This window comes from Eucyclogobius newberryi, unplaced genomic scaffold (assembly GCF_026437365.1).
Source record: "Eucyclogobius newberryi isolate DKJ021-1_F unplaced genomic scaffold, fEucNew1.0.hap1 SCAF_8, whole genome shotgun sequence".
Classification (NCBI taxonomy): domain Eukaryota; kingdom Metazoa; phylum Chordata; class Actinopteri; order Gobiiformes; family Gobiidae; genus Eucyclogobius; species Eucyclogobius newberryi.
In genome coordinates this window covers 27,312,708-27,337,645 of record NW_027316500.1, presented here as the reverse complement: position 1 = coordinate 27,337,645, position 24,938 = coordinate 27,312,708, and the positions used below count along the sequence as shown (strand labels likewise).

The 24,938-nt window shown below is 47.2% G+C and overlaps 2 protein-coding genes and 1 long non-coding RNA gene across 3 annotated transcripts in view; all 3 read left to right on the top strand.

Moving 5' to 3' along the window:
- Window positions 1–2,235, top strand: part of thada (THADA armadillo repeat containing) — a 165,224-nt gene extending 162,989 nt beyond the window's left edge. The window contains exons 38-39 of the mRNA XM_072437603.1: window positions 323–501; window positions 1,347–2,235. Coding sequence (XP_072293704.1) covers window positions 323–501; window positions 1,347–1,655 — 488 coding nt within the window. The 3' untranslated portion in view covers window positions 1,656–2,235. The remainder of the gene's footprint in view (window positions 1–322; window positions 502–1,346) is intronic.
- Window positions 1–24,938, top strand: part of LOC140351666 (uncharacterized) — a 344,644-nt gene that overhangs the window by 296,448 nt on the left and 23,258 nt on the right. The gene's annotated exons all lie outside the window — the stretch shown is intronic.
- On the top strand, window positions 6,078–9,420 carry zfp36l2 (zinc finger protein 36, C3H type-like 2). Its single transcript, XM_072437589.1, has 2 exons — window positions 6,078–6,222; window positions 6,430–9,420. The coding sequence occupies exons 1-2, from the start codon at window positions 6,133–6,135 to the stop codon at window positions 7,600–7,602; spliced, it is 1,263 nt and encodes a 420-aa protein (XP_072293690.1). The 5' UTR covers window positions 6,078–6,132; the 3' UTR covers window positions 7,603–9,420.

Sequence of the window (24,938 nt, the reverse complement as noted above, 5' to 3'; positions counted from 1 at the left end):
AGTATGAAATGCGGTTGCAAGTGTGAAAATAACAAATAATATCACATATAAGTCGCTCCGGAATATAAGTATAAGTCGCACCTCGGCCAAAACTATGGAAAAAGGTGCAACTTATTGTTCGGAAAATACGGTAATTCAACTCTTTGCCATTACGTCATGACCGCGTGTGGATTCGACCTTAATAGTTTTGGATACATGCCACACCACCACCGTTTTTCGATCTCACACTTGAACCCGATAGGAGCTTGTCATATTTGAGAAAAGTTATGATTTACGATCTTTTAAAACGGACGGCGTCTAACGTGCTCGTGATGTCCCGCAGATGTGTCCGGCTCCTCGGTCTGTCCGCCCCTCGCCCTGGACGCCGCCGTCGGGGTCCTGTGTCGGCTTCTCCAACAGTGGGAGAGGGTCTCGGAGGGTGTCCTGAGCCTGACAGAGTGGCTGATGGGAAACAGGGAGGCGAACCAGGAAGTGAACGAGCCGGGAGAGGCGCCCAGTCTGGTATGAACGTAGAATTGTACAGCAAATAAGATAAGATAAGATATTCCTTTATTGTCCCACATGGGGAAATTTCATTGGTGCAACGCAGGTAAATGGAGAAATATTCACACGTTTCCCCCATTATTGGACAAATAAATGCTTGTTATCTCGACAAAAACGTGCATATATGTGAATACAATCATAAATGGTACGTGTAAATTTGAATTTAATTGATTTTATCATTTTTCTCCTAAGTAGGCAGCACATTCAACAACAATTATTCAACTTATGTGTAACATGTGTAAAAATGTGTAACAATAAAAAGCAGATATAGCTTTCCAAAACCCCCAGACCTGAATTAGAAACGTTTTTTGTTTTGTTTGGTCTGGTTTTTAATGTATTTCCTGTATAGAAGAGAACATATAATTTACAATATACTTAAGGCGGTTTAACAGTGGCTCTTTCATCTTAATTATTACAGTTTTTAGCCTGAGAGTTTACAATCTGATCAGCAAAATCATCTGCAGCTCAGGTTCAGTTATATCACAATAATCACTGTGTGGATTTATCGTTCCATAAATCATAGCTGAAACAATCAATTTTTCAGGTCAATATATTATGGGTAATTTATATATATATTTTTTCTGTTCTATAATAAGATTTGAGCTGTAGACGGTTGAATAAATAAGTTGTTTTGACTCAACGGATGCAAAATCACTACTAAAGAGTTTAATGTTGCTCTTTATTGCAGCTCGTGCCTTTAAACATATTGTACATTTAGAATATTCTGTTTTGCAAAATAAAGTAATGATTAATAAAATAAAAAACTATACGTCCCCAATGACTAATACTGTATCCCTCTGTAGGACGATGACGACTTCCTGTTCGAGAAGGGCGAGCTGAACTTGTGGGCGGAGCCGGTGCAGTGGGTGCGGCTGCTCCACAAACACCTCCGCGCCGTCGTCCAGAACCGGGACCCCGGATCCCCCGGTCCGGACCCGTCTTGCGTCAGAGCTCTGTCGGAGCAGGCCCAGACCCAGAGTGAAGCCGCCCTGAAGTGCCTGATGTCCCTCCCCTCTCTGCCCCAGTTCATCTGCCCCATGGAGCACGCCAGACTCGCCCTCAAACACGACCGGGCGCAGCTGGCTTTAGACGTGCTCCACGCGCTCAGGTAGAGAAATACTGACGCTAATGCACTCGTTTATGTAAAATATGAACCGACTACCGTATTTTCCTGAGTATAAGTCGCACCAGCCAAAAAATGCATAATAGAGAAGAAAAAAAAAACATATATAAGTCGCACTGGAGTATGAAATGCGGTTGCAAGTGTGAAAATTACAAATAATATCACATATAAGTCGCTCCAGAGTATAAGTATACGTATATATAAGTATATGTCGCACCCCGGCCAAAAGTATGAAAAAAGGTGCCACTTATAGTCCGGAAAATACGGTAATCCATGAGGAAGGCCCTGGACCAAAAGGGAAACAAACGATGATGATTTAATACGATTAGTTTCAGTTCTACGATGATAATGAACAAACTGAAAACCCTTTAATACAATGTGTAGATTATATTACACGTCTCTTTGCTGCAACATTAAAAATAGAGAAGCGTTTACAGTGACGGAATTATAGTTTTTACTTAATATTATAATACTTGAAGTTGGTCTTAAAATGCTCCCGATAAATATTGTATTTTATTATTTTTATTATTGTGAAATAATTGTGTCAATTAAAGTGGTTTGTACAAAATTATCTACATGTTTTTGTTGTTTTTTGGATAAGGATGTTTAAAATTCAGTTAAGTGTTTGGACAGCGCAGCAAAGGTACAGAGGGTAAATAATCCTCCAGCTACATTAGCCTAGCACAAATATTCAGGTCAAAATGGAACTTTAAGAACAAAAAAAATCCTGTTTGTGACAATATTAAGAGCGAAAATAAGTCATTTCAATTTGGTGTATTCTACAAAAATGTAAACCAATATGCAACGTGCTTTTTTACCTTAATTACACAGAATAAAGCTGGTCACATGCTATAGAAATGGCGTGAACAAACGGTACAAGCGCTAGAACTGACCTGAAAAACTTAAAAACAGAACCGGTTCATTTTAAACATTTTTCAGCCGTTTTTCTCATTTTCCCAACGCATCTGTCCTAATTATTCACCAACATAAATTCATAATCACTGTCCACAATTCTCAGACACCAGCACGGAGTTCGCCGTCACCATGAAGCTAACGACAACAACCATGCTAACTGCGCACTTCCTGCTTCTCGGATCATATAAAACGCTAAAATCAGATGCAAACGCCGCACAGCAGCCTCATTTTGACTATTTTTGACCCCAAGAGCTGCTTTTACGACACACCGTCGCTCGGGGAAACCAGATTTAGCTCAACATTGGCAACAGTAATTACGACAATTCCAAAAGTTGTCATAGTTCCTCTAAGTTTTACGCTAAAATGTGATACGGCGACATCCCGACTCTCCGCTTAGACCGTCGGCTAGCGTAGCATGTCGCTAGGGCCTTGGTTGTATGGTTATACGAGGTGTTATTTTCCCACCATGTTTAATTTACCGCAGACGTCTTCCCATACGCGGCTGTTTTTTTACTTTTTACCCTCTAGTTTTATATAATTAAGACGGCAGCACATTGTTTTACTGTCTTCGCTGTACGAGCTTGAACGCATCGCGGCGGCCATCGCAACAGAGCGGATAGTCCCGGGGCAGCAGGCTAATCTTAGCGTCGGTTGTAGTAAGATTCCAAAGCTGCTGTTGTGGCTTTTGTCTAGAACATCTCATTTGCCCGAAGCGGAGAACGGCCAGGAACGTGTTGTTACTTCAAAATAAAGCGACGCAGCGATGCAAAGACACGGTCAACGCGTTTCCAGCACACAGACGAATATTTAGGGTAAAAAGATGCGTTGTTACCGTTCATGAAAGTCTGATTTATCGCAATAATAAACCAAACTTAAAGTATTCTGACTTTATAGTGTGATTAATGTGTTTACCAGTAGTGACCAGAGGTGGGCAGTACCTCACTTGCTTTACCTGAGGAACTGTTGGACGAAACTGTACTTTTTGGAGTAGTTTTTCGGACAACTAACGATGATTGTAGTTTTGTATTAGTCGCGAGTCAAATATTTCTGTTTTTATATGGAGTAAATACAGTTTTAACTAAATAAAGGTGGAAATGTGGCTTCCAGATACAGAATATTCACAAATAAAGTGCATCTATTTTGAGCTTTTGAGCTAAAGATGTTGCTGTTTTTGTTATAAAAAGTGTGTTAGTCCAGATAACATTGACAATGATCCAAATATGCTTATTTTAATAGTCACAATTATGTTTAAGTCTTGTTCAAATGAATCGTTGCAGCCCTAATCTATTTTAAAATATATATTGTTCAGAATTATTTATTGTATTGTAATGTAATATTGATTTAATGTTTGTGTTATTGAGGAATCGCTTCTTTATACACCACATTCAAACATTTATCTTGTGAAAAGTCTCATTGTAACTTTATATTATTAAAAAACTGAAAATGTGGGATTTTAATTCAGGGTTTAACAGCGATCACTTCATACATACTCTTTCATTCAGCTGTGTTTAAGAGAAAACAACACAACAGTCATCTTTACTCTGCATTTACTTGCTTTTTGTCTCATTAAGTATAAGTAACGTTGCATAATATGTCCAGAAGTGTGTGTTTTATTCTATTCATCTTATGTTTTTGCCTCTCTGTGGAGCATCTGTCCACCTGAAAGTGAAACGCTGCACATATGGACCTGTATCCATCACTCTGTTACGTAACAACCACTTGCCACAATAAGATAATATCACACTAAAGCCCAATTACACTAATGCGCGCGTCTTAATCCCGCGGCCGCGTTCAGCCAGCAGGGGGCGCGGTGTCCTCTGCGCGGCTGCAGTACCCGAGCCGCGCCGCAGGGGGCACTGTTGCTCCGCGGGAGACAGAAGCCGCAATGAAAAGCCACATTCCTTCAGTGCTCTGACTTTGAGAAAAACAAGTTGGGAGAGAAGCTGCCTCACAAAGAAAGAAAGGCAGGACTTAAATCAGTTCTTCGCGTTTTTTTTTTTTTTGTGACGCGGCCATTCCATATTCTACCATCTATTTTGTCAAAACTCTCGACTTGTTGCATTGGAATAAAACTCGGGGCAGGGGTTTGAATTGGGGGTCGTTATGTGTGTGTCGCGGACGGGAAATGGGCTCGTCCGGGGTGATTATGCAACAAGTAGGTGGCTTTAAAATAAAAAAGTAGTGCCGCTTGTGCGCTCATATGTGCGGGTTTTAGACGGGGGGGGGGGGGCGCGTTTCCTTCCATTACAAATGCATGTGTCAGCTTCCAGAGAGGGTGAGGGGGAGAGGGTGAGGGAGGATGGGTGCTTGTGGGGTGGCCTGGTCATTGGAGTGTTTTGTGCACTTAACCCTTTGGCCCACGTGCACGAGCTCCTGACTATCCTTACTGCATATGTTTGTTTGTTTGTAAAATAATCTCAAATACATCTAGATTATGAATGAACCACCTCCACTGACACTGTGTGACTTTACATTGCAATAAAACAAACAAAAACATCCCAAAACTCTAACACGCACTTATTACTATTTATTTCTTATTTACGCACTCTACAATAAAACCTGACGCGGTGTCTGATGCTTTAAACGTGATTCCCGTTGCTTTTCTGTGACGATGACGGTACAAATCTTGGCTCGAGTCTGTTCTGTTGTTGTTGTTGTTTTATGGCGGTTGGCATCCAATTGTTGCATTACCGCCAGACTGTTCACGCGGCTGTAGTAAACATCTGACCGAGCGGCGCGCGCGCTCACATCCCAGCGCGACTTCCCCCGGTGCATTCTGGTCCCCGCGCGAGGCAAAACCGACTTCCACAAAATTGGTTGTGTGATTAAAAGTGGAGGGAAGGGGGCGCGGCATGGCAGTGTGAAGGATCGCGGAGGGGAGGGGCGAAGGGGCGGAGGGGCGTGGCTAGAAGGAAAGTGGGAGGGGAAACGGGGCGGGGCTAGTGTGTTCAAAGCGCAGACGTCCAACCGGTGAATGGAAGCTGTTCTTTGTTGCGCTGGCTGCAGAGAGGCTCCTCCCCCCTTGCCTGCAGTTGAGGCTCCTCCCCCCTTGCCTGCAGTTGAGGCTCCTCCCCCCTTGCCTGCAGTTGAGGCTCCTCCCCCCTTGCCTGCAGTTGAGGCTCCTCCCCCCTTGCCTGCAGTTGAGGCTCCTCCCCCCTTGCCTGCAGTTGAGGCTCCTCCCCCCTTGCCTGCAGTTGAGGCTCCTCCCCCCTTGCCTGCAGTTGAGGCTCCTCCCCCCTTGCCTGCAGTTGAGGCTCCTCCCCGGCCGCGCGGCTCTGACTTAAATACGGAGCGCGCGCTGTCGGGAGCGCACTGAAGCACGCGGCACTGCGCTTCTACAGGGGCGGACACACACACACACACAACAACAACAAGCGACCACCACACGACTGCAGCCCCCCCGCCACCTCCTCGAACTTCGGGATTTTACTCTTGTTTTTGACTCTTTTCGAGGGGGAGACACCTTTTTTTTTACCGAGAGACTTTCGCCCTCAAACACAACCAGCCGTGGCACCAAGGCGTCTCCAAGGAAACCACCGCGCCGTTCTCCAATGAAAGAGGGAGCGCGCCAGCCAATCTGGGGAAACGAGATGTCCGCGACGGTCTTGTCAGCTTTCTACGACATGGACATGCTCTACAAGGTAAGAAAGAGTGTGCAAACGTGGAGAGGAGTGAGTGTGTGCAGCCGTGCAACAAGTGGCCTGAACTTAGAGATGTTTTAGAGCTGTTTTAGACTTGTTTAGAGCTGTTTTAGACTTGTTTAGAGCTGTTTTAGACTTGTTTTCGAGCTGTAGCGCGTGTTGTCCCGTGCAGCCCGCAGCCCGCTCACGTCTGCTCTCCCCCCGCAGGACAAAAGCATGAACATGAACGCGCTGCACATTAACAGTTTGCTGGACAAGAAGGCGGTGGGCGCCCCCGTCACGAGCCCGGGCTCCGGCGGCTCCTTCGCGCCCGGATTTTTCCGCCGGAACTCCACCAGCAACTTGGAGGCGATGACCAACGGCAACAAGTACCCGCTGAGCTCGTACGGCGGCCTGAAGGAGAACAACGGCCCGACGTGCAACGGCGGCGGCGGCGGCCTCAGCGCCACGGCCCTCATGAACAAGGAGAACAAGTTCCGCGACCGCGCGTTCAGCGAGAGCGCGGAGCGGGGCGTGCTGCAGCCCAAGGCCGGCTCGCAGATCAACTCCACCCGCTACAAGACGGAGCTGTGCCGGCCCTTCGAGGAGAACGGCTCGTGCAAGTACGGGGAGAAGTGTCAGTTCGCGCACGGTTACCACGAGCTGCGGAGCCTGTCCCGCCACCCCAAGTACAAGACGGAGCCGTGCCGCACGTTCCACACGATCGGCTTCTGCCCGTACGGCCCACGCTGTCACTTTATCCACAACGCGGACGAGCGGCGGCCGTCGCCCGCGGGCAACGCCAACGCCCCGTCCTCTGAGCCCCGCTGCGGGTACGGCCAGCGGGACATGCTGCCCCCCCAGCAGCTCTTCACGCAGCGGGACAGACCAAAGCTCCACCACAGCCTCAGCTTCTCCGGCTTCTCCACCCACCACGGGCTCGAGTCCCCGCTGCTCGACAGCCCCACGTCCCGCACGCCTCCCCCGCAGAACAGCGCCTCCTCCTCGGCCTCCAGCTTCTACGAGGAGGCGCTGTCCCCGAGCTCCTGCATTAACAGCGCTTTCAACTTCCCCGGGCAGGACCTCAAAGCCCTGCTGGCCCCGCTGGCGGTGCACACCGGCTACAACGGCGGGGCCTACTACGGGAACATGCCCGGCAGCGTGTGCCCGCCCTCCCCGCCGCCCACCTACAACATGAGCCACCTGCAGGCGCTGCGCCGCCTCAACGAGTCCCCGGTGTTCGAGCCCCCTCCCAGCCCCCCGGACTCGCTCTCTGACCGGGAGAGTTACGCGAGCGGGTCCCTCAGCTCCTCCGGGAGCCTCAGCGGCTCCGAGTCCCCGAGTCTGGACGCGGGGCGGCGTTTGCCGATCTTCAGCAGGCTGTCGATTTCTGATGACTGAACTTGTTTGGTGTCGTTTTTGTTTTCAAACGGATTACGGATGGCCTAAAGGGGAGTGGGGGGCCCGCACTGGCCCTCGACACGCAGCGGGTCAGTCCCTCCACTACATTTCGGCGGCAGACACCAGCTGAAGTGCCTTTGAGCAAGACATTAGTCCCCGGCCGCAGCAGCAGCAGCAGCTCTCGGGGCAGGACTGCTCTGACCTCCCTGGAGGGGGGCAGAGCAGGGCCCCACCTGGGATCAACGAACAGTCAGAAGTGTCCTTGACCTGGCATTAGTCTAGTGTTTCTTGTATGTAATATAGCTGTATTAAAGTTAGATAGTAACAGAAGGCATTCCACCAGTGCCTTGCCCATGGGCTCAGAGCAGCCCCTCCTTCGGCTCTATCAGGCCACACTTTTCCTGGGATTAGATGTGTAACGTGACTTGACAAGAAGAAGAGACTAAAGCGGTGTCAGATTTCCTCCATCCTGCCAAGAATATGCCTTGACTCAGAGTAACTGTTGTTTTTTTTTCCTTTTTGTCAAACTTTTCTTCTCCTGAAGCTTCTACTTCCATTCCAGTCTGTCTTCTGCCGGCGCCACCCAGTGGCCGCTCGGCTCCTCTCGCTTGTTGCTTGGTTGAAAAGCACTCTTGAGTTGGGTTTGTTTGGGGAAATCACTGCTGATGGTTGAATATATATTTTTTTAGCTGTTTTTTTGCGTGATTTACATAGCGGTGCATAACTGGCTATGGACTATTTAACTTATTTATTATCTTGTGAAAAGTATAGGCTACATTGGTAATTTGTGTCCATACTGTATTTATCAAGTATGATGAAGCAATAGATCTATATTCTTTTATGTTTAAATTATGATCGCCATTATTAATCTGCATAAAGTGGAGTGTATGTTCTTTTCACAGTAATATATATTTTGTTTTTTCTCCTTTTGTAACTTCACGTGGTTATTTTTATTGTAAATGAGTTTAAAAAAAAAAAAACAAGAAATCTTAATTTAAGAGAACGTATGTGATATTTATTTCATTAATTTTTTGGTTTCTTCGTTTACGTTTATTAAGGTTTGTGTGATTGCTGTTTGGCTACAGAGGTCGTGTCAGTGTGTAGAAGGCTTTTCCCGGTTTTATCTTAGACGACTTTCTTTTTTTTTTTCTTTTTTAGAATGTATAAACGATGTGGTTGTACAGACCGTCCAAACCGTTCTTTTTTTTTGTTTGTTTTTTCCGGCGTCAAACTACCCAAGTGGATTTTTTTTTTTAATTAACCAAAAAAGTATTTCTCTGCTTGCACAAGGCGTCACTGTGATTCCAGCCACGTGCTAAAGAATGTAGCATCCCTTGTGCCCCAGTATTTCCGATGTAGTGCCTACGGGGTTCACCAACCTGGACTTGCCTTATATAAGATTAACCAAATAAAGTATTTTCCTACATCTTTTATATACACCAACTGAATGTAGAGCAAGGTTGTTACCACTCTGACGAGACAACCGGAACCTTTTCTACCCCCATTCCTTTTATATTATATTTCTTTGTTGAAATCTATTTTTTTTTTCTATTTTTTTTTTTTTTTTTTGGAAAGTTTTCGCTGGCGAGGGATGTGGTTAAACACATTTTTGGGTGTACATAGTAGGTACAGGGGGATGCGCACTATGTACTTTTGACTACTTTTATCAGAAGTAAAGCTTTTTGAATGTAACACAAACGGACAAAACGGAGAGTGATATTTTTGGGGGAGTCGGTTCACTACAAATTGAGTGTGAGACTGTTAACTTTGTACTGTACATTTTTGTAGTTCTCCCAATAAAATACATTTTGAAAATAACTTTATTCGTATAGTTTTTAATATATCGTGCTTTTGTCTGTTTTTGAAGGTGATATATGCGACTTCTGAAGTATTGTGCTGTTGGGAAAAAGCATTGTTTGAAGTAAAAGTGAATGAGTTGGAGGTAAAACCAAACATTTTACTGTCAATTTCGAAGTATTTGTGGATAAATACTTAAAAAAGATGCCATACTACAATATATCTGCCCAACTGCAAAGGACTAGGGTTGATATTTACTACTTCAATCTGTATTTGTACAAGTAATAGTATTCAACTACCACTGGGAATAATTTATAGTACGACTTCAACTGCTGCATTTACAAGTACTGAAGTAGAAGTATATAATGAAGTAGATGCAAAACTACACAAAACCACTAGAGTACAAGTGGTATTCTAACTATCTGCCAGTTCATCTCTAAGTAACACAACGACTACTTCTGCAAATATTTGATAGTATGACTTCAACTGCTGCTCTTACAAGTACTGAAGTAGAAGTATATAATGAAGTAGATGCAAAACTACACCAGAGTACAAGTGGTATTCTAACTCTTAATTCCATCTGCCAAACCATTTCTAAGTAACATGACTACTTCTGCAAATATTTGATAGTACGACTTCAACTGCTGCAATTACAAGTATTGAAGTATAAGTATATAGATGCAAAAGTACTCAAAAGTGTAAAAGTAAAACAATAAGGTGTACTTGAGGTGAATATTAGCCTCTAGTGCTACAACTTCTATCTGTACTACAAGTAACAGTACTGCTACTGCATATACACTTGAACTTCCACTGAAGAAAGTACTGCAACTCATCTCCACCCACAGCGTTCTACCGTGTACATGTATATGTCGTAATGTAGGAAATATGTATACGTTTAAATGGCGTATAACACATTGTAGATGAAACAAATATATTCAAGATTCAGCTCAAATAAATGTGTAATCATTTTCAATATTTTGACCATTTGCCGTGACGTTTGTACTTTTACTTCCTGGTCGCACATGGGACGGACGTGACATGATAAGCAGTGCGTCGAGGTGATTTCAATCTGCATATCAACGCCTTTAATGATCTTCAACAAATATCAAAACTGGCTGGGAAAATATGTTCCTTCTGCAGATTTTGCGCATCGATAAACAACATTACACCTTGTAATTAGATGATATATTTAACGACGACACGACCGCGAACAAATTAGAAAACGTGAGATTAAGACTCGGAAACCTCAACAACACATACCATCGTGCCACCGGCGAGATTAGAAGTGTTCTGTTTGCTAAAGTAACTGAATGGAAGGCAGTTTGAGAGCGTTTTGCTTACAGTTTGCTCAAACCTGCTCCACTTTCACATTTCGCCGTGGAAAAAGCCCCAGGCCCCGCCCCCCCCCACCGCCGCTGACCTCTGACCTCACTTGGCCGCCCGCCTTTGAGCCCTTTACTCGCAGTGAAAACTCCTCCTGCTCAGGATTTTCCCTCCCTGCACTGGACTCTGGGAAATGTCCATCGCCTCGTGTTCTGTAGCGGTCAAGTCAAACGTAATAACAGTGGTGTTTGGAGCCCAAAAAGTGCACAAAAGTGTAAAAGTAACTAAATACTACTACTCAAGTGGAAGTGCAGTGCAGTAGTCTGATGTAAACAAACTGCCACATCCTTAAGAATGACAGTTTATTTAGTTTTGGAAGCTTCAGTAACTTGTGTTTTCTTAAATTATGTTGCAAATGTATCAATAACTAACATTTATACACAAAGTACATGTATACAAAGAGTAAACACTAGCAGCAGAAGGAAAATCCAAACCTGTGCGTGTCATGAAAGTGCTCGAGTGAAGGTGAAAGAATGTGCGATGTATTTATAAAATGGAAACGGGTTTTAAATGTCTTTTATGTGTTCAAATGTATGTAAAAAGTGTTGAAAAGCCCAACCGGGAGTTTAAAGGGCCCATGACAGGTTTTTACGATTTTCTAATTTTGACTTGATATGGTGTATTTATACTTGTTGTACATATAAATTATAGTTTTACACCAATCGAGTAAGTATTTGTGGAGAAAACATTGAAAAATCTGTAGAAAATAAATGACAGGAAGTGACATCACACCAGGGACACTCATTCCAGTTAAAGCTTATGCAAAATGTACTCAAAAAAACAATATATTGACTCTCTAAACATAATTCAACAAAATAAAGTCGCTCTCATATATTTTTATTTGTCAAATATGAAAAATTGTGACACTGGATGAGTTTTTTCCCAGTGTTTGTTGGGTAATTACCTACTGTGATGTCATCAATTACAAACAGGAAGTGAATTATAAACCTAAAAAATGTGCTATTCTGTGGTATTTAATTTTATTTATTTATTTTTGCCAAATTCAAAATATTTATCTTAACTGCGTTTTAGTTCAATGAGTCGTCAGGCCTGTAGGTGGCGCTTTAATGTATATTTGGTGCAAGAAATGTTGACACACATTTGGACTATTTTCGTACCAATTATATGATGATATAATTGGACGGACATATTCTAAGAGTCAGCTCCAGCCCTTTTACCTGTCCATATCTCTGCTCGAGCCGCACGCTGCCCCAGGACGCTGCCCCAGGACCCAGGACACTGCCCCAGGACGCTGCCCCAGGACCCAGGACACTGCCCCAGGACGCTGCCCCAGGACCCAGGACACTGCCCCAGGACGCTGCCCCAGGACCCAGGACACTGCCCCAGGACGCTGCCCCAGGACCCAGGACACTGCCCCAGGACGCTGCCCCAGGACCAAGGGCACTGCCCCAGGACGCTGCCCCAGGACCCAGGACGATGCGCCAGGACCCAGGACACTGCCCCAGGACCCAGGACGCTCCGCCAGGACCCAGGACGCTGCACCAGGACCCAGGACACTGCGCCAGGACACTGCCCCAGGACCCAGGACGCTCCGCCAGGACCCAGGACACTGCCCCAGGACCCAGGACACTGCCCCAGGACCCAGGACGCTGCACCAGGACCCAGGACACTGCGCCAGGACGCTGCCCCAGGACCCAGGACGCTGCACCAGGACACTCCGCCAGGACCCAGGACACTCCGCCAGGACCCAGGACACTGCGTCAGGACCCAAGACGCTGCCCCAGGACCCAGGACTCTCCGCCAGGACCCAGGACACTGCCCCAGGACCCAGGACACTGCGCCAGGACGCTGCCCCAGGACCCAGGACGCTGCACCAGGACCCAGGACACTCCGCCAGGACCCAGGACACTGCCCCAGGACCCAGGACACTGCGTCAGGACCCAGGACGCTGCCCCAGGACCCAGGACGCTGCGCCAGGACCCAGGACACTCCGCCAGGACCCAGGACACTGCGTCAGGACCCAGGACACTCCGCTAGGACCCAGGACACTCCGCCAGGACGCTGCCCCAGGACCCAGGACACTCCGCCAGGACGCTGCCCCAGGACCCAGGACGCTGCCCCAGGACCCAGGATGCTGCACCAGGACCCAGGACACTCCGCCAGGACTCAGGACACTGCGTCAGGACCCAGGACGCTGCCCCAGGACCCAGGACGCTGCGCCAGGACCCAGGACACTCCGCCAGGACCCAGGACACTGCGTCAGGACCCAGGACACTCCGCTAGGACCCAGGACACTCCGCCAGGACGCTGCCCCAGGACACTCCGCCAGGACGCTGCCCCAGGACCCAGGACGCTGCCCCAGGACCCAGGACGCTGCCCCAGGACCCAGGATGCTGCACCAGGACCCAGGACACTCCGCCAGGACTCAGGACACTGCGTCAGGACCCAGGACACTGCCCCAGGACCCAGGACACTCCGCCAGGACGCTGCCCCAGGACACTCCGCCAGGACCCAGGACACTCCGCCAGGACGCTGCCCCAGGACCCAGGACACTCCGCCAGGACGCTGCCCCAGGATCCAGGACGCTGCACCAGGACACTGCGCCAGGACGCTGCCCCAGGACCCAGGACGCTGCCCCAGGACCCAGGACGCTGCACCAGGACCCAGGACACTGCGTCAGGACCCAGGACACTGCCCCAGGACCCAGGACACTCCGCCAGGACCCAGGACACTCCGCCAGGACGCTGCCCCAGGACCCAGGACACTCCGCCAGGACGCTGCCCCAGGACCCAGGACGCTGCACCAGGACCCAGGACACTGCGTCAGGACCCAGGACACTCCGCCAGGACGCTGCCCCAGGACACTCCGCCAGGACGCTGCCCCAGGACCCAGGACGCTGCCCCAGGACCCAGGACACTCCGCCAAGACCCAGGACACTCCGCCAGGACGCTGCCCCAGGACGCTACACCAGGACCCAGGACACTCCGCCAGGACCCAGGACACTGCCCCAGGACCCAGGACACTCCGCTAGGACGCTGCCCCAGGACCCAGGACGCTACACCACGACCCAGGACACTCCGCCAGGACCCAGGACACTGCCCCAGGACCCAGGACACTCCGCCAGGACCCAGGACACTGCGTCAGGACCCAGGACACTGCCCTAGGACCCAGGACCCTCCGCCAGAACGCTGCCCCAGGACCCAGGACGCTGCACCAGGACCCAGGACACTGCGTCAGGACCCAGGACACTGCCCCAGGACCCAGGACACTCCGCCAGGACGCTGCCCCAGGACCCAGGACACTCCGCCAGGACCCAGGACACTCCGCCAGGACGCTGCCCCAGGACGCTACACCAGGACCCAGGACACTGCCCCAGGACCCAGGACACTCCGCTAGGACGCTGCCCCAGGACCCAGGACGCTACACCAGGACCCAGGACACTCCGCCAGGACCCAGGACACTGCGTCAGGACCCAGGACACTGCCCCAGGACCCAGGACCCTCCGCCAGAACGCTGCGTTTGTGCTCACGCCGGGCTCTGGTTTAATGCGTCTGGAGCCGGCACAATGAGAGGAAACGCCCGCAGTTGTGATTAGAGCAGGAAGACGCCGCCCTCTTCCCCTTTTCTCTGTCCCAGTGCTTTTCCTGCGCCTTCGGTTTCCCCTGTCCTCTTTAAGCCCCGCCGAAACCTTCCAGAAGTTACTATTTGTGCCGCGCGGGGAAGCTAGCCTCGTCCGCGTATTGTTGTGGCTCGCTTGGCCCGGACCCGGGGGTCAAGCTGAGTGACTGCACGCTTTAAAGGAACTAAAATGCACTTGAGATAAATATGTTTTGAATTCTGCAAAAAAATATAAAAATGCGGAATAGCTCATTTTTTACGTTTATAATTTCACTTCCTGTTTGTAATTGACATCACAAATTACCTAGCAAACACTCATCTAATGCCACAATTTTTTTAATTGACAAATAAAATATATGAGAGCGACTTTATTTTGTTGAATCAACGTTTAGAGAGTCAAAAAAGTTGTTTATTTTGTGTAAATTCTGCATAAACTTTGACTGGAATGAGTGTCCCTGGTGTGATGTCACTTCCTGTCATTTTATACGGATTTTTCAATGTTTTCTCCACAAACACCTGCTCAATTGGTGTAAAACTATCATTTATATGTACAACAAGTATAAATACACCAAATAAAGTCAAAATTAGAGTCTGGTAAAAACCTGTGATGGGCCCTTTAAAGGCTCGTTTGCTCGTCCCGTCCAAACACAACGAGCTGTTAATCATTGCGTGTCTTGGTTAAAGTGTAATAAGCTCTCGCGCTCCCTTTGGATCGAACAGACCTTCAGACAGGCAAAGTACAATCTATTTTAGAGGTTTTGTAACTTTTGAGGTCGGGACTCCCAGAATAAAAATGAAACTGACCCAACAGCTAAACAAAACTGTCGCTGGTGTAAATCAGCTTTGTCTGTTTGAAAAGTGTGTTGTGTTGTTGGACCTATTTTTTAACCAAATTACTCCTTTTGCGTGTAAATATGATCAAATACAGCGTCATAAAGTTTAAATACTCTCGTGAAATCAGCTCATGCCTCACTTTACATTGTTGAGCCATTATTTGACATGTTTATGAGGGTTTGGGGCTGGCACAAGTGCAATGTGTGGGATCAGGGCTGCAGCTAATGATTATTTAAACAGTCGACTTGTCAGCTATTATTGATTTTGATTCGTCAAACAATTATTTCTATTGTACATTGAGATTTTAACATTTTTTAACAAAGGAAAAGTTCAACTACGACGACTTCTAGATTGATCATATAGATTTTTTTGAAGTGTAATATAGAAGAAAATCTAAAATGGTTTATTCCTTTGACATTTAGATTCACTAATGGCAACGTCTTTGGTTTAACTGATCATTTTATGTGTTTTATGCATATTCAAAAATACATATATGTCATAGATTTTAATAAGACAAATAAAAATAAAAGTATTAATTAAGTAGTATTATATTATTGACAGTGAAAATGACGCAAAAACACAATAAAGGTTTGCAATTGACTTTAAAACCTAAACATTTTTGGCCCCACTTCATATGAACGGTTAGCCTGCACGTTAGCCTGCACATTAACCTGCACGTTAGCCTCCACATTAGCCTGCTCTCGCACATGTAGCCTCATGTTGGCCTGCACGTTAGCCTGCACGTTAGCCTGCACGTTAACCTCCACATTAGCCTGCTCTTGCACATGTAGCCTCATGTTAGCCTGCACGTTAGCCTGCACGTTAGCCTCCACATTAGCCTGCTCTCGCACATGTAGTCTCATGTTGGCCTGCACGTTAGCCTGCACGTTAGCCTGCTCTGGCACATGTAGCCTCATGTTAGCCTCCACATTAGCCTTCACATTAGCCTGCTCTCGCACATGTAGCTTCATGTTAGCCTCCACTTTAGCCTCCACATTAGCCTGCTCTTGCACATGTAGCCTGCACGTTAGCCTGCACATTAGCCTGCTCTGGCACATGTCGCCTCCGCGTTAGCCTGCACGTTGGCCTGCATGTTAGCCTGCACGTTAGCCTGCTCTGGCACATGTAGCCTCCACGTTAGCCTGCATGTTAGCCTCCACATTAGCCTGCTCTCGCACATGTAGCCTCCACGTTAGCCTGCATGTTAGCCTCCACGTTAGCCTGCTCTCGCACATGTAGCCTCATGTTGGCCTGCACGTTAGCCTCCACGTTAGCCTGCACATTAGCCTGCTCTCGCACATGTAGCCTCCACGTTAACCTGCACGTTAGCCTCCACGTTAGCCTGCATGTTAGCCTGCACATTAGCCTGCTCTCGCACATGTAGCCTCCACGTTAACCTGCACGTTAGCCTCCACGTTAGCCTGCATGTTAGCCTGCACGTTAGCCTGCTCTGGCACATGTAGCTTCCACGTTAGCTTGCATGTTAGCCTGCACGTTAGCCTGCTCTGGCACATGTAGCCTCATGTTGGCTTAATAAAACGTTATCAGCGACTGTTTACCCTGTAAACGTGTGAACACAACACCACACCTACAAGTAACACAGGCTTTATGTACCGTGAGCGCCGCTCGCTCACAGGACTCGCTGTTGTCTTTGGCTTTGTGCGTTTAACTGTGGCTCCGATGACACAACAGGCATGTGATGTTGAAAAGGCGCCAAGGCACTAAACATACACCGAGGAAACAATATAGATCTGTAATAACGACTTCTACAATTGTGAAAGGACATGAATTCAGAATCTTGTTTTGAGCAGTTTTCACTAATGATTTAGCTTAATTTTACTGGTTTCATTGTGTATTTTCTTGCCATTTCAAGCTAATTTTTGTCATGAAGTTGGACATTATTGGAAACTGACATGACATTTCACGACACTGGCTGAATATTAGTCATGTGATTGAAATATTAAACACAAACACAAGGAAAAGTACATTATAGTTTTGATGGAGTTTTGTTTCCGACTCCAAAATGTTCATGAAAAAATAAGAAAAATCAGAAAGCGACAGAAACTACGCTCCATTCTTTTTTGTATTTTTAGAGTGCAGAGTACGCGCTGGTATGTGGCTCTGGCTAATGTACCTGTAGTTTGTGTACTGTTGAATTATCAGGTTTGATCATTGACTCTGACCCTCCCACTGCAACAACAACACACACGTCCTGTTTGGAGGAAACCGAGGAAGTTTAGCGCCATTGTGTGTGTGCGATGGCACGGCAGTTTGACCGTTTGCACCGGCGCTGGAGAGGAATGGGACGCTTTTACCGGAGCGTTTCACTTTTAAGCAGCGTTTCCCAACAGTCTTGCTCCAGTCTGCTCACCGTGGTTCACTGTGGAAGATTTCCGGTGGTGGGTCATGTGCGCAGAGGTGTTGAATGTTGTGGGGCTTTTTAGGCAAAGCAATAGAAGGTTCTAGACTCTCCTCCAGATGAATTAAAGTCCATTTTTTTTCTATTTTTATTTTGTTACCTGGGTGGTATTCTGCAGTGGAACCATGCAGCTGGTCGTTTGCTGGTTAAAACAAACGTGTGGACGTGGCAGTTTGACCCAACTGTTGTGTCCTCAGGCAAGACACTTCACCCGCCTTGTTTTTTATAACTGATGAACCTTTGACTCATTATGTTTTATTAGTGTAGAAAAAATGCAGTTGTATCATCTGGAACTCTCCTGGACAAATGAGGAATTACACCGTTTAATTTGTGTTTGTTTATTTATTTATTCATGTTCCAGTTTTATTCTCCCCCCCAAAAAAAATGCGTTGACACGTATTATTTTTACTTATTTGTTCCTGGCCCAGAAGGAGGGTCTAAGGACAGGGGCCCTCGGACATTGCCAAGTCCTTGTGAACATTGTTTATTCGTTTTTCACTGTCGCTGATTTTGGGTGTTACAAAAATAAATTGAATTTAATTGAATTTGAATCCTTTTTATCTGTGGAGCGCTCCAAGACGCTTTTCGTTGCATTTCATTCATTCCATATCTGTTCCCACTGCTGCCCGGGGCAGACTGACAGAAGCAAGGCTGCCAATCTCAAACTTCGCACGACCTATCGCCACCAGTCAGCCAAAGGTGTTTGGGACATTTCCCTCTAGCGCCCCAGTGTGGCACCTGGACAGTTTATTGGTGTAGTGTAAAGAGTGTAAAGAGTGTGAAGAGTGCGAAGAGTGCGAAGAGTGCAAAGAGTGCAAAGAGTGCAAAGAGTGTAAAGAGTGCAAAGAGTGTAAAGAGTGTAAAGAGTGCAAAGAGTGCGAAGAGTGCGAAGAGTGCGAAGAGTGCGAAGAGTGCGAAGAGTGCGAAGAGTGCGAAGAGTGCGAAGAGTTTTCCATTAAAGCACTGACCAGGCCCTGCCCTGCTTAGCTTCCAACACCTGACAGGACCGGGCAGTGGCACGCAGGAAGGATCATGGATCATGTTGTTGATGTGTTACGTTGTTGTTGTTGATGTGTTACGTTGTTGTTGGTGTGTTTTACGTTGTTGTTGGTGTGTTTTACGTTGTTGTTGATGTATTATGTTGTTGTTGATGTGTTACGTTGTTGTTGATGTGTTACGTTGTTGATGTGTTACGTTGTTGATGTGTTACGTTGTTGTGGATGTGTTACGTTGTTGTGGATGTGTTACGTTGTTGTTGATGTGTTACGTTGTTGTGGATGTGTTACGTTGTTGTGGATGTGTTACGTTGTTGTCGATGTGTTACGTTGTTGATGTGTTACGTTGTTGATGTGTTTTGTTGTTGTTGATGTGTTACGTTGTTGATGTGTTACGTTGTTGTTGATGTGTTACGTTGTTGATGTGTTACGTTGTTGTTGATGTGTTACGTTGTTGTTGATGTGTTACGTTGTTGATGTGTTACGTTGTTGTTGATGTGTTACGTTGTTGATGTGTTACGTTGTTGTTGATGTGTTATGTTGTTGATGTGTTACGTTGTTGTTGATGTGTTAGGTTGTTGTTGATGTGTTACGTTGTTGATGTGTTACGTTGTTGTTGATGCGTTACGTTGTTGTTGATGTGTTACGTGTTACGTTGTTGTTGATGTGTTACGTTGTTGTTGATGTGTTACGTTGTTGTTGATGTGTTACGTTGTTGATGTGTTACGTTGTTGTTGATGTGTTAGGTTGTTGTTGATGTGTTACGTTGTTGATGTGTTACGTTGTTGTTGATGCGTTACGTTGTTGTTTATGTGTTACGTTGTTGTTGATGTGTTACGTTGTTGTTGATGTGTTACGTTGTTGTTGATGTGTTACGTTGTTGTTGATGTGTTACGTTGTTGATGTGTTACGTTGTTGTTGATGTGTTACGTTGTTGATGTGTTACGTTGTTGTTGATTTGTTACGTTGTTGTTGATGTGTTACGTTGTTGTTGATGTGTTACGTTGTTGTTGATGTGTTATGTTGTTGTTGATGTGTTACGTTGTTGATGTGTTACGTTGTTGATGTGTTACGTTGTTGATGTGTTACGTTGTTGATGTGTTACGTTGTTGTTGTGTTACGTTGTTGATGTGTTACGTTGTTGTTGATTTGTTACGTTGTTATTGATGTGTTACGTTGTTGTTGATGTGTTATGTTGTTGTTGATGTGTTACGTTGTTGTTGATGTGTTACGTTGTTGATGTGTTATGTTGTTGTTGATTTGTTACGTTGTTGTTGATGTGTTACGTTGTTGTTGATGTGTTATGTTGTTGTTGATGTGTTACGTTGTTGATGTGTTACGTTGTTGATGTGTTACGTTGTTGATGTGTTACGTTGTTGATGTGTTACGTTGTTGTTGTGTTACGTTGTTGATGTGTTACGTTGTTGTTTACGTTGTTGTTGATTTGTTACGTTGTTATTGATGTGTTACTGTTGTTGTTGATGTGTTACGTTGTTGTTGATGTGTTACGTTGTTGATGTGTTACGTTGTTGATGTGTTACGTTGTTGATGTGTTACGTTGTTGTTGATGTGTTACATTGTTGTTGATGTGTTACGTTGTTGTTGATGTGTTACATTGTTGTTGATGTGTTACGTTGTTGTTGATGTGTTACGTTGTTGTTGATGTGTTACGTTGTTGATGTGTTACGTTGTTGTTGATGCGTTACGTTGTTGTTGATGTGTTACGTTGTTGATGTGTTACGTTGTTGTTGATCCGTTACGTTGTTGTTGATGTGTTACGTTGTTGTTGATGTGTTACGTTGTTGTTGATGCGTTACGTTGTTGTTGATGTGTTACGTTGTTGTTGATGTGTTACGTTGTTGATGTGTTACGTTGTTGATGTGTTACGTTGTTGATGTGTTACGTTGTTGATGTGTTACGTTGTTGTTGTGTTACGTTGTTGATGTGTTACGTTGTTGTTGATTTGTTACGTTGTTATTGATGTGTTACGTTGTTGTTGATGTGTTATGTTGTTGTTGATGTGTTACGTTGTTGTTGATGTGTTACGTTGTTGATGTGTTATGTTGTTGTTGATTTGTTACGTTGTTGTTGATGTGTTACGTTGTTGTTGATGTGTTATGTTGTTGTTGATGTGTTACGTTGTTGTAGTTGATGTGTTACGTTGTTGATGTGTTACGTTGTTGATGTGTTACGTTGTTGATGTGTTACGTTGTTGATGTGTTACGTTGTTGTTGATTTGTTACGTTGTTATTGATGTGTTACGTTGTTGTTGATGTGTTATGTTGTTGTTGATGTGTTACGTTGTTGTTGATGTGTTACGTTGTTGATGTGTTACGTTGTTGATGTGTTACGTTGTTGATGTGTTACGTTGTTGTTGATGTGTTACATTGTTGTTGATGTGTTACGTTGTTGTTGATGTGTTACATTGTTGTTGATGTGTTACGTTGTTGTTGATGTGTTACGTTGTTGTTGATGTGTTACGTTGTTGATGTGTTACGTTGTTGTTGATGCGTTACGTTGTTGTTGATGTGTTACGTTGTTGATGTGTTACGTTGTTGTTGATCCGTTACGTTGTTGTTGATGTGTTACGTTGTTGTTGATGTGTTACGTTGTTGTTGATGCGTTACGTTGTTGTTGATGTGTTACGTTGTTGTTGATGTGTTAGGTTGTGGGACTGTTTAGGCAAAGCAACAGCCGGTTGATGTTGATGTCGTTGATGTTTCAGCAGCAGGATTTTGAGTGTTGCTTTTACGAAACACTAAATTGACTCATTTGAAAGGAAAAATGTCGAGTAATTCGCTCTGCAGCGAGAGGTGAACCTGAATCAGCCTGAATCATCCTGTTTGTGTGGGCCAGTGCTATCCGGTGATGGGGGGCACGGGGGGCTACAGGGGGGCACGGGCGTGTGCTCAGGGGTGTAAAGGGGGACAAGTGGGGTGCAGAGGAGGAGAGGTGCCCCGGGTGTCCTAGGCCAGTCCCGCGCTCGCCCTGGATCGCCCTGTCCCGCCGCCTTCAACGCACCGCCACGTAAATATTTACCCAGCAGCGTCTTGTGAGAGGCCGAGTGTTTACGGCGGCTCCTCCGTGTGCGAGCGCCCGAGTGCAGAAGTGCAGCGCCCGAGTGCAGAAGTGCAGCGCCCGAGTGCAGCGCCCGAGTGCAGAAGTGCAGCGCCCGAGTGCAGAAGTGCAGCGCCCGAGTGCAGCGCCCGAGTGCAGCGCCCAAGTGCAGAAGTGCAGCGCCCGAGTGCAGAAGTGCAGCGCCCGAGTGCAGAAGTGCAGCGCCCGAGTGCAGAAGTGCAGCGCCCGAGTGCAGCGCCCGAGTGCAGCGCCCGAGTGCAGAAGTGCAGCGCCCGAGTGCAGCGCCCGAGTGCAGCGCCCGAGTGCAGAAGTGCAGCGCCCGAGTGCAGAAGTGCAGCGCCCGAGTGCAGCGCCCGAGTGCAGCGCCCGAGTGCAGAAGTGCAGCGCCCGAGTGCAGAAGTGCAGCGCCCGAGTGCAGAAGTGCAGCGCCCGAGTGCAGCGCCCGAGTGCAGAAGTGCAGCGCCCGAGTGCAGCGCCCGAGTGCAGTGCCGCGATGAGCGATGAGTTTGCTGAATGTCTTTATTTCTCGTGGTAATCACTTTGCATGTATAAAAGGTCGGCCTGAATAAAATGTAAGTAAAGTCACATGACAAAATATAGTATTAGAATGGGTATTTGTTTTATTTTTAACATTTAAAACTTACCAAAAACTTATTCAACGGTCAAATGAGTCATAAAAAAGAGGATTTGCATTTGTTAAACGATCGATACCAAATACAAACGTTAACGATGTGTAGGACTTTAAATAGCTTTGGCAGTAAATGCAAATACATTGGAGGTTATTCTTATGTCCTAAACAATTGCGACACATTGTGATATATTTCCCACTGAAGTCGTGTGTGGGCGGAGACGTGTCCAGCCAAACCAAACCTGGACCTGAGGACTGGACACGGGACACACAAACGGACAGTTGCATTATGTTTACGCAACGGTCATCTGCAGTCTGAACGTGTTTACTCCCCAAACCTTCTGGTCCTCTGAAAGTGCCTCTTGTTGAGTCCGGGCCCGGCGGTCTGAGCGGTCTGAGTGGTCTGAGCGGTCTGAGCGGTCTGAGCCCTGTGCAGTGAGAGGGAAGTGACAGTGACGATCTGACGGCTCCGTGTGTGAGAGACGCACGTGTCAAATGTAGCAGCTCCTGAACACCTCGCTCCAGCAGGGTTTAACTGAGGAGAGGACAAACACAGGATTCACAACAGGAGGAGAGGGGGAGGAGGGGGAGAGGGAGGGAGAGAGGGAGGGAGGGAGGGAGAGAGGGAGGAGAGGGAGGGAGGAGAGGGAGAGAGGGAGGAGAGGGGAGGGAGAGAGGGAGGGAGGAGAGGGAGAGAGGGGGGAGAGGGGAGGGAGAGAGGAAGGAGAGGGGAGGGAGAGAGGAGAGGTGAGGAGAGGGGAGGGAGAGAGGGAGGGAGGGAGGGAGGGGGGAGAGGGGAGGAGAGGGGGAGGACAAACACAGGATTCACAACAGGAGGAGAGGGGGAGGAGGGGGAGAGGGAGGGAGGGAGAGAGGGAGGGAGGGAGAGAGGGAGGAGAGGGAGGGAGGAGAGGGAGAGAGGGAGGAGAGGGGAGGGAGAGAGGGAGGGAGGAGAGGGAGAGAGGGGGGAGAGGGGAGGGAGAGAGGGAGGAGAGGGGAGGGAGAGAGGGAGGGAGGAGAGGGAGAGAGGGGGGAGAGGGGAGGGAGAGAGGGAGGGAGGAGAGGGAGAGAGGGGGGAGAGGGGAGGGAGAGAGGAAGGAGAGGGGAGGGAGAGAGGGGGGAGAGGGGAGGGAGGGAGGAGAGGTGAGGAGAGGGGAGGGAGAGAGGGAGGGAGGAGAGGGAGAGAGGGGGGAGAGGGGAGGGAGAGAGGAAGGAGAGGGGAGGGAGAGAGGAGAGGTGAGGAGAGGGGAGGGAGAGAGGGAGGGAGGGAGGGGGGAGAGGGGAGGAGAGGGGGAGGACAAACACAGGATTCACAACAGGAGGAGAGGGGGAGGAGGGGGAGAGGGAGGGAGGGAGAGAGGGAGGGAGGGAGAGAGGGAGGAGAGGGAGGGAGGAGAGGGAGAGAGGGGGGAGAGGGGAGGGAGAGAGGGAGGAGAGGGGAGGGAGAGAGGGAGGGAGGAGAGGGAGGAGAGGGAGAGAGGGGGGAGAGGGGAGGGAGAGAGGAAGGAGAGGGGAGGGAGAGAGGGGGGAGAGGGGAGGGAGGGAGGGAGGGAGGGGGGAGAGGGGAGGAGAGGGGGAGGACAAACACAGGATTCACAACAGGAGAAGAGGGCTGGAAGGAGGGAGGAGGGACAGAGAGTGAGAGAGAAGGGTGAGACAGAGAGCCAATGACACTAAACTGGTTATTGATTGTGTCTTTTATTCAATAAATATTTGTGACGTGTTTATTTCTTCATCATGTATTTCACCGTCATGTAGAGGGACAACATAGCATTTTTGTTCTTATTAGATGCCAACTTTTTATTTTCTTGTCATAGGGTCTTACATCAGATGCCCTACATCAGGGCAATTCTATATAAGGCCTGGGGGCCAAATCAGGCACTCCGGTTGATTTATTCCGGCCCACAACCATCTTTCAAATATTAAAAAGTAATAATAACCTTGTTTACAGGTTTGATGCTGGGTTTGTCCTGGTTGAGACCTGGTTGGTACTGGTCCAGTCCTAGTTTAATTCTGGTTCAGAACGGGATGAGCAATTTTGCATCGGAATGTTGCTAATGCTAATGTTATTACACACAAAATGTTACAAAATGCTGTTGCCGTGGCGTCGCGTCGTGCACCTCTGGAACTCTTGCCCTATATGATGTACACGAGGCAAAAGTCCGGGAAGATGGATTGATGTTTTTGAATTTTGTCCAAAAAAAGGCAGTAGAAGCAAAAAAATAATAATGTTTAAATAAATTAGACCAGAGACAAAAACTATGATGTTAAAACGTATTAACCCTTTTTAACCGTAACTTGTGTCCTACGTGAAGCTGGAGGTCAGTTTGGGGTTCGGTGACTCATTGTCCGTTCGGCTGCTCCGGCGTAATCACATTTACCTCCTGTTTATCCCGTACAAACAGCACAAGTGTGTGGAACGAGCGCTGCTGCTGCTGCTGCTGGAACGACAGAGCTCGTCCTGCACGTCACGCTTAAAAGTCTGACAAAGCATTAATATAAGTAAAAAACCCACGCGGTCCGGGGCATTCGCTTGTGGTCTTTCCTCCAGCTTAAGGATGTCGGAACTTTTAGATTCATCACTAATTGTGTTTGTTCAGGTGAAAATAGTCATAAAAACAAA